At 39.9% G+C, this 9,774-nt stretch overlaps 1 protein-coding gene across 4 annotated transcripts in view; it reads left to right on the plus strand.

Moving 5' to 3' along the window:
• znf512b (zinc finger protein 512B) overlaps positions 1-6,979 on the plus strand; it is a 29,137-nt gene extending 22,158 nt beyond the window's left edge. For 2 of the 4 annotated variants that reach the window (XM_062391964.1, XM_062391966.1), the window contains 6 exons: positions 414-665; positions 802-1,152; positions 1,655-1,756; positions 1,942-2,004; positions 2,455-2,553; positions 3,231-6,979. In XM_062391964.1, coding sequence (XP_062247948.1) covers positions 414-665; positions 802-1,152; positions 1,655-1,756; positions 1,942-2,004; positions 2,455-2,553; positions 3,231-3,575 — 1,212 coding nt within the window. In that variant the 3' untranslated portion in view covers positions 3,576-6,979. The remainder of the gene's footprint in view (positions 1-413; positions 666-801; positions 1,153-1,654; positions 1,757-1,941; positions 2,005-2,454; positions 2,554-3,230) is intronic. The other 2 variants (XM_062391967.1, XM_062391965.1) reach the window with 2 other exon arrangements.
• The last annotated feature ends 2,795 nt before the right edge of the window (positions 6,980-9,774 follow it).

Raw genomic sequence — 9,774 nt, forward strand, 5'->3', positions numbered from 1 at the left:
CCTCAGGCTCCTTTTTTTTTTGTGCCCGCCTCCTTTAGCACTCTCCCTCCTTTTTCCTTTATGCCTTGTTCTTGACACATTGCCCAAAACCACATCAACACTCTGCTTCCCATTACTCACACTAGAGTTTAAAAGGCAGAGAGAGAAGGAGAGAGAGCTGTGAAAAATAGACTCAAGCTTCAGTGACGTCTTCACACAGAAAAATGAGCAGCTTACTCCTGTTTTCTCTGTTTTTTTAAGCGGAACCACATAATAATGACCAAGTGCTCTAATATTGTTTCATTAAACCTGCACTTTGCCTCACTTACCCACTTTCCAACCTAATGCTTGTTCTAATTCTGTCCCATTTTTGTCACTGGCCTCACACAATCACACACACATTATGTGTACAAAACACGCACATACGTTTACAGGGCTGCTCAGCCCACTTTTCCAGTCTGATGGGCTACCAGTACCACCAGAAGCGTTGTGGAGGAGAGTTGTCTGATGATGAGAAGCCTGTGTTTCTGTGCCAGCACTGTGGAAAGACCTACCGCTCAAAGGCTGGCAGAGACTACCACATGCGTACCGAGCACCCCCCGACCATCACCACCATGACAGCCACCACTAACAACTACAACAAGGACAATATAACTGACACCAACAACAACACCGGCAAAGAAAGGGTAAGAAAACAGTCACAGTAGTTTAATTAGGAGACAGCTGTTTTTCATAGTTTTGTTTATTGGTGTATTTTTCTATAATTTGCCAAGTAAGTAGTAGCCTATAAGTAGCCGCAGTTTCTCCACTTTTTTTACGCAGAGGGGCGTCCCACCGCTCCACCAGGTGATCCCTGAGGAGACTCCATCAGGAGGCAAGAAGCAGCAGAGCCAGTCTGAGAAGACAGACTGGCAGGAGAGGGCACCTTCCGCCTGCCACCCTAAGGAGAAGCAAAGGGACGCCAGGCCGAAGGACAGGGAAAACGAAAAGGGGAGGGAGCGAGACAATGAAAGAGCAGTGGAGGACTTTGAACGGACCCCCAGTGGCAGAGTGAGGCGCCGGTCTGCTCAGGTGGCAGTGTTCCACCTGCAGGAGATAGCGGAGGATGAGCTGGCCAAAGACTGGGGCACTAAGCGGCGCATCAAGGACGACCTGGTACCTGACAGCAAGAGGGTGAGTTCATAAAGTGGATACGTATTCAGTTTACAAAGAAGGAAGGAAGGGCTGCAGTGGCTTTAACTCTCTAGAAGTACAAACAACAAGATCCCAGAAGTCTTGCTGAATGTTGAGTAATAAAGACAATAATCTAATCGGTTCAAATTACATCCCAGCTGTGGACGACAACAGCTGTGGCCTAGTAAATACACCATAGCATTAAATGCACTGGCCCCCAACATGAGACAATTTACAATAATGAGAGATGCATACTTGGCTCACACACAGGCACAGAAAAATAGGTACCTGTAAATCTGCATTTTACACTGCAAGAAGATATCTCCATGAAAATATAAAAAACGTATAACAAAAAAGATGATACAGTAACATGCCTCAAAGCCGACCTTTCCATGAAAATATGAAGGTGAAACCAGGAGATAACATGTCCCTCAGACCCCTAATCTCACACTAAATGGTGAATCTATCAGGAATAATGATACACATGTTTTCTTTTGTATAGTTAAACTACACAAGGCCTGGCCTCCCCAATTTCAGCCCAGAGCTACTAGAGACCTGGAAGAACCAAGTCAAGGAGAAGGGCTTCATCTGCTGTACCAATGAAGTAAGAACATAAACCGGCTTAACGTGTCACCATATACAGAACGATGTTATATGTTTCCATAACATCAAAACATTGAGTTGGATTGGACATGTTTGTTTATATAATAAAAAAAAAACATGAGAGTGACATTTATAGATGTAAAGATGTTACTTGTTTGTTCACTCTTGATTTCTGTTTTATCCCAGAACTGTGAAGCTGTGTATTCCAGTGTGTCTGGACTTAAAGCTCACCTTGCCAACTGCAGCCAGGTACAAACCCTCACCTGGACCTAACACACTGGCCTCATCACATTTGTCTCTGTAGACACTAAAGTAAAAAACAGTAAAACACACACACACAGAAAGTAAGTTTGATGAATTTGGAGGTAAAATGAAATTGATGCGGTATAAGAGTTGAAACATGTGTATCAAATAAAAAATATTATTTAGAAGACTCAAAAAACATAAACTGATTTGAAAACAAAACAATGTCAATAATTAGCTGCTAATGTAAAGGAAATATGTTTGTTGTATCAACACAGAATAGCAATGCAACCTAAAGGGTGTGTGGAAAATGTTGTCTACTTTGGTGCATATATTAATTTTTAACTTCTGGTTAAACGATAACTGGTGTTGGTTAATGCCTAATCTGGTGTGTAACAGGTGACATGCTGTGGTGTTATTGTTAATGACTTCAGTGTGTGGTTGTGTGTGTTGCAGGGTGGAGGAGAACTGGGGAAGTACATGTGTCTGATCTGTCAGAAGGAGTTTAGTTCAGAGAGCGGTGTGAAGTACCACATCAGCAAGACACACTCACAGGTGGGTCAGGCTCAGTCTAAATTTCACAGATAGCCTTATAACAAACGACCGTGTCATTTAGTATCACGTCTACAGGCAGCATTTCCATTTCTGTTCATACACAGTAAAACTATCCAGTCAGATGAGATGGGATATTTCTAATACTTTCCTATGTTGTGGTAATCAGCAACTTCCTGGACCAAACCTCTACAGGTCTTGTTTCAATACTAATTATCTGCTGGAATACAGTATATGTATTTCTCGTTAAATATACTGATTTTCTTTCCATGAAAATAAGTAGAGGGGCGCTCAAACCTGCATTCAAACCTGCGGGTACATACCAAGGACGACAAGAATCAAGAAAGTACAATTTCTTAAAAATAAAGCAAAACTACAAAGTGCCATTTAAGTGCTACTAAAGTGTTAGTTTCAAAGAGTTGTCAGGTGTTTTTTTTTTTTTTTTTTTTTTTTTTTTTCCATTCATTCAAGGAAAGTTGATTGGCCACATTATCACTATATATAAAACATAACTTCCTTGGTGGAGGTAACAAGTCTTAGTAAGTTATAATAGCTTATTCCATTTACAGGCCATAGTACTCTTTTCGTACATGGAGGTTTACCCCACTAATTACAGCTGTATATGGTCATATACATGCTCCTGCTTGAGATAATCACTAAATCACTCTTCTCTGCTTCAGAACTGGTTTCGTGCTGCAGCCACTGAAGTGGTCTCCAGTAGCAAGAGTAAAGCACCGGAGGATAACGGGATCAAACCTGAGATGAGGAACTGTGCCACCACTGGTAAGAAGAGGGGCCGCAAGCCCAAAGAGCGCCCCTCGGTGATCGCACCTCTTGAGACAAACACTGAAGCACCTGCCGCCACTCAAAATTCAACCCTTGCCGTGACTCCTACCTTGGGCCCAACACAATGTCCGACCTTGATCCCCGACCCAACGGACAATGCTAATTCAGGCCAAAACAGACCGCCCGTCCCCTCGGCCACCAGGCGAAGCAAACCCAAGAGGCTGTCGTTATCAGAGTAGCTCTGCTTTCGTCGACCCAGGAGACAGAGAGGAAGCTGACTGTAAATGTTATGGCAAAGACTTAGCACTGAGAAGAAAGTTAAAACAGCCATTAAGAGGTAAAACACAATTGTCTATTGTTAAAAACAATACTCATGTAACAGTAGTGTTTTGTTTCTCCATTCCACTTTTATCTCGTTTTCAAGGCACACATTTCAGTATCTGTACTCACAGCAGGGGGGCGACAGTCTTAATGAAAGATTAAATCCTGGGTAGATTTTCTAAACAGAGTTAGTACTCCAAAACAAACGGAGAGTAAATCTCTACAAGAGATTAATTAACGTTTGAGAGGTTTTTAAAAAAGATATTCTATTAGCATGGTGAAGTCATTTAATGATAGCTACTGTTTTCACATTTTTCACAGATATACTGTACTGTGTACATAAATAATATCTATATCTATATATCTATATACTCAAAGCAATGATCCCATCTATACGTTTTTCAAGCCTGACACATCCAATTGGATCATGAGCAGTCAGGAGTTTTTGCAGTGTGTGCTGTAGTGCAATGTCGTTTTGAACTTGATTCTTTAATTTCTTCCTGGTTTTACTTTGTTAATTTTTTTTACTTTTGATGTCTCAAGTAAGCAATTGTCATATAAGCTAAAATGTTGGTCAGTTGTAAATCCTGTTTATCCCACAGTTACGTGAGTGTCACATCAGTGACACTGATTTTATTTCATCTGGATCACATGACAGTGAAAGGAATCTGCTTTGACAACCATAATTACGTGTCTTACGCGCTTCTTTTACACTGAGGTTAATAAGCGGAAAGTGATTGTTTGAGAGTGACATCTGTAAGCTATGAGTTAGTTACATTAATTCTTAATATGGCTTTGTTTAATTGATTTTAAACAAGAAAAACTTGAAGTTTTCTGTCTAAAATAGGACTGGCAATGTTAGACAGAAGGATGAATTTTGTGTGAAGCTTGTTGCACCATTGCAGCACAATCAAATGATGTGACACCATGTTAAAGAAAGCCATGTGTTGGCTCCTGCTTTAGCTTGAATCTCAGAATAGAGAGAATTAAAAATACTATCTTTTATAGAGTTTGAGGAAAAAAAATCTTTTATTAAAATGAAAAAAATGCAAATCAAGATTAATACTTATAAAACGGTTTATGAATTAATTCCTGGGTGCTCAAAGTTATTGCCTTGCACTTTAACCCTTCTCACTCCCCTCTTGTATTTTTGCACTCCAGGAGAAATTCAGCTTGGCCTTGTGGCCGTCAGGTACAGGAGCGGGAATATTTTACTCTGATGAAAAATTTAAATAGAGATAATCTAAATTTGTAATTGAGCAGCGTGGTTAGCTCTTTCTATCCATATTGTGTGACCCAACATGACCATATTATTATGACTCACCACGCAAAGCCATAACTGGTCATGTTTGAGACCGCTCTAGCATTTATGTTGGTTTATCTGATGATTTAAAAGAAGTAATCTGATATTATTACATCTGTTCAAATCTAAAAATGTGTGCAATCAGAGAATATTTTCACTTAAATGTGTTTAAAGTACTTGAACCAAAAGTTCTATCAAGAAATTGAGCAAATGAAAACTCCATAAATATTTGATTTATATTTCCGGTGAATGGCCATGAAAAAATGACTTGCTTACTTAAAATAAGTCAGATGATAAATCTATTTTATATTCTCTTGTGTGTATTACGTAGGTAGCAATCTGATAGCTTTGGGGAAAGTTGTGATGCGAGGATTTTCTGGTGAGATAATAAGGGTGCTTTACTTGCCATTCTACCTTAAGGACCTGATACAACTCAATTCAAGTCCATTGATTCATCCTCTAAATTTTGCACCACCAAATGTCAATGTCGTCATTGAAATCAAGCACTGATGTCAGCAGAACATTGTAACGTAACATCGGATTTTGAATTTCTCGGTACGTGTCCCGGGTGGTGTCACCCCTGCGCCGTGACCTTTTACCTTGCTAAGCAAAGATTTGAGCTGAATTCCTCCATTATTAATCAACTGATGGAGTTTATTCGGATGGGGATGAATATGCATGTTTCTGTCTCTGGTAGTGGGATGGACGTTTAACTGCTATCCAGGTTCAACGGACGGGGAGATGCAAGACAAGCACTGATTGGTCCTCTGACCTTTTCAATAGGAGTCGTCCTGAGTGTGTGTGCGTGAATGTGTGTGTGTGTGTTTGTGGTAAACAGTTAGCACCTTTGTAATGACTGGATGTCAGAAATGGTAACACTTTGCGTCAAGTGTTACGCCGTGGCACAGAATCAGTTCATCAGCTGCTTGTTACTCATTTCATTAATAACGTCACATTGACTGTGTTTACCTGACAAGCTTTGGTGTTGCAATATGATAGTTTAGCACTGCTTTTAACAGTGGGTATTTTATATTTTATCACACCCTTTACTATCTGTCTTCCTACGATGTGGAAAACATATCTATCCCGCAGTGTGAGCTGACTGCAACATGTTTTAGAGAGTACAGCAATACACCATAATTAGCTGTTTTTGTTGGCTTGCTGATATTTTGATATTGATGTGTCTTTTCAGAAATGTATCGCTTTTTATTTCACTCCCCTAATTTTGTTTGTTTGCTTTGAAAAATGCTTTTTACATATTATGAAGTCTAAAAAAGAAAAGGTTGAAAAAATGTGTAGACCACAAGGAACATTGTAGGCCTATGTGTCGGCATACACTGTTATTTTAATCATTTTGATGATGCACATAAATTGAGCTTTTTCAGTACACAACGACACACACATTGAGAGAGAGTCCTTTATTATTATCTATCCAATATGGGACAACAAGGCATATGTATGTGTGTTTGTTTCTGTATTTAGTGCACTTACTATACCATGAAATAGGCTTGAAATAGGAGTGTTGTTGGAGCTTTCTAGTTACCTGGACTGTGTGTGGTGTGACTTTTGTACCTGGGGAAACAGCAGGCTCGAGCGTCTTCCCTTTGTCAGCAATGTTATCTTCGAACCCAAGCTTAATCCTCACGAATCCCCTTCGACAGCCTGAGAATTTCACCCTTTATTTGGCCAACAGTGGATCATTTTATATGCTACCTAGACTTCAGAAGCAGGAAATGGTTTCCGCCTTTGTTGTTGGGGCCATTGTGATGAAACTGTTGAGAGTTTTACGAGATGATGTTGTAGCTCCTAACTGGTTATAATATATAAGTAACAGGTGAAATTAGACTAATGATGTATTCAAGATTTCCATATCTGAAATGAAGCTGTATAGTATCTAACGTGGGAGGCATCAGTGCCTCCTTTGAGTCTGAACTGTTACAATTTTTTTCAAAAACTTGTTGTATTACCTGTGCATTAGTATCCCTCAACTAATTAATAAAAGTTTGTTGACTAAACTTGTGTCATCTGTGTCAAGTTTGGATATCTGTTATCTTACATCAAATATCATATTGGATGTAATTAGGGGATTTAATAGACAAGTAAATTATGGCGGTACTTGTCGCAACCAGTATTAAGAGAGGATGCTTTCAAAAAGTAATGCGAAGAGTATTTTTATTTTATTAACAATTAACTTATTTATTTTTAATTAAACCAACAGTCCCTGGTTCACTCATAAAACTAGAAGCCCATACTTCGGCAAAGGTCAAACAATACAACACATAAATGTCTTGCTATTATAGTAGACATATAAAAGAAACAATATCAGTGGTCAGATATCCTAAATTATTTATTTGTCATTAAATCAAGTTAAAGAAAGTGAGAAGGAATCCTGGATCTGCCCTTTAATAGATGTCCTCAATAAAATCTAATTTGTTCTTCCCAGGCCCAGCAACCGTCCATTCATCAAATTGGAAATTGGTTTATGGTTGTCTAGCTATTCCATGTCAAACTCATAAATAAAAGTTTGTTGCTTACATTTTGGCTCTGCATTACTCTGTACATTACATTACATGTCATTTAGCTGACGCTTTTATCCAAAGCGACTTACATTTTTAGAACACTCATCATTTTATGAGGGGCCATCTAGGGGTTCAGTATCTTGCCAAGGACACTTAGGCATGCAGATGGGATAGAGTGGGATTCGAACCGGCAACCTTCTTGTTGCAGAGCACCTGCTCTATCCCCTAGGCCATGCTCTCCCCCCATAAAGTTGTTAATGGCCAGTACGGGGATCGAACCCTTGGCGTTATTATCACCACGCTCTAACCAGCTGAGCTAACCGGCCACATCGTATACAGCACACTTTTTTAAATCGTTATTTTCATTTATATTTTTACATCAATACTTTTTTGTTGAGTTCACTGTATTGTGTGCTATTAAAAATTGTTGATACTGTAATTTTGGAGCAGACTGGCACAATCATTTCCCTCAGGATTAATAATGTCTTTTTTCAAATGTTATCTTAATTATATTCATTAGTAATTTTTGTAATGTAGAATTTATAGCAGGCTTTTTACTTTAATGCCAAGTTCAGCTGTGACCAATTGTTTGCTTCAGTGTATTTTAGAGTAAAGTCTGAGAAATATTGTCATCATATATATTTCTGATTTATTACTAAGTCACATTCAAATTTAAAATAAACATACAACTCATAACAATAAAATATATTTTTAAAGGTATTATTGAAATGATGTTGAAACCAGCGAGCACGTGGTCTGTTGGGCACTGGGAGCTCAGTGAAGAATCTGTGCCCGGCTGTTGTGTGGCGAACGTGAAAAAAGAAAAACGCTGCTGCATTCTGGGATATGAAGTCCCTCTTTGGCAGAAACGCTCTGGAAGCCAATCGTGTGCCGAGACACCAAACGCCTACAAGCCCCATGATACCTCGGGGCTCTACTGTACTCCACCTGATTTGTCGACAGAGTGGTAAAGTCTACCATTAACAAGGAAGGAAGGCTCTCAAAGATGGAGAACGAGGAGAAAACTGCCTCTTTATCGAAAAGGTAAATTAATAGAAACACCGGTTTTTATTCGGTAACGTGTGGAATTGTATTCTGAATATACAGGGCGACTTTTATCAGTAAATAACCGGCCGCTATTTAGGAAACTACCACACAACGTGCCCTAATGAGTACATTCCCTTTCGTGCTCATGTGTGTATATATATACATAAACGTAGCATGTTGCCTGAAGGACAGTGTTATTATTAGTTTATTACAAATATCACATTCCCTAGGAGTTCCAGTTGGTCCGTGTTCTGACCCTCTTGTCCACTCGGTTATGACAGTTCATCATATTTGTTACACGAGGTGCCCTCAGGAGAAATAACTTCCATCTCCTCGAAGTGGGACACACCAAGCTAGCGTTGCGTGGCTAATGCTAACGCTCCTTAGCACGGCGCTAACCCCGACGAAGCAGGAGAGACAGACGTGACAAATGGCTGAATAGAAAACAAAAAGAGCAGGGGAGGTGAAGCATGGGACAGTGTGAGCTGCTGGCAACCATGACACAGACAGATAGAGAGAGAGAGCTGCTTCCTCACAGACACACGTCATCTTCCCCCCCCGAGAACAACACCAAGCAACGGGTCAATGTTTGTTTAGGGGACCCACACTGCAGCTGGGTTCCACATCCATTAAACTATAACTGTCATGTTCGTGATAGTCCTTTTTCTGTGGCCACAGGTACAGTGAGGCCAGCCCACAGCGTGCTACCGTGCTGAGCCTCAAGGGGGCGTCACTGCACCAGTCAAGACTTTATTCCTGCTTGACTGATTGAAGTAGATAAAAAGAAACCACCACATGGTCAACGTGAACCTTGTTTACTCTGAAATATCTGCTTCATCGCTGTCAAAAGAGCTAAGTAAGGGTAGAGCTCTATGTTAATTATTGAGTAAATGCACAAGCTTTTACGATTGTGGTATTTTGATCATGCAAAATAGGCAGAAATGTGTATCTCAACTTTCAGAAAAGCACTTTCTTTAGATAAATCTAATGCAATCCAAGATAAGGTCGTCACAGACTAGGGTTTTGCGATTTCAGCTGCAGGTTTAGAATATACCCGTCATTATCTACCTGTGGCTTTGCCAGTCTCTGCTATGACTTCAGGTACAAACGCTGTATGGAAAAATAGTCTCCTTTCCAGTTAGCCATGTGGCTGTTTTCTCCCCTTCCACTCGAAACGTATGACAATTATTCATTCCTGTTTGCTGTGCACCGTGAATATAACTTCACTTCATTAACTCGACCGTGAAC

The sequence above is a fragment of the Platichthys flesus genome, chromosome 7 (assembly GCF_949316205.1).
Source record: "Platichthys flesus chromosome 7, fPlaFle2.1, whole genome shotgun sequence".
Classification (NCBI taxonomy): domain Eukaryota; kingdom Metazoa; phylum Chordata; class Actinopteri; order Pleuronectiformes; family Pleuronectidae; genus Platichthys; species Platichthys flesus.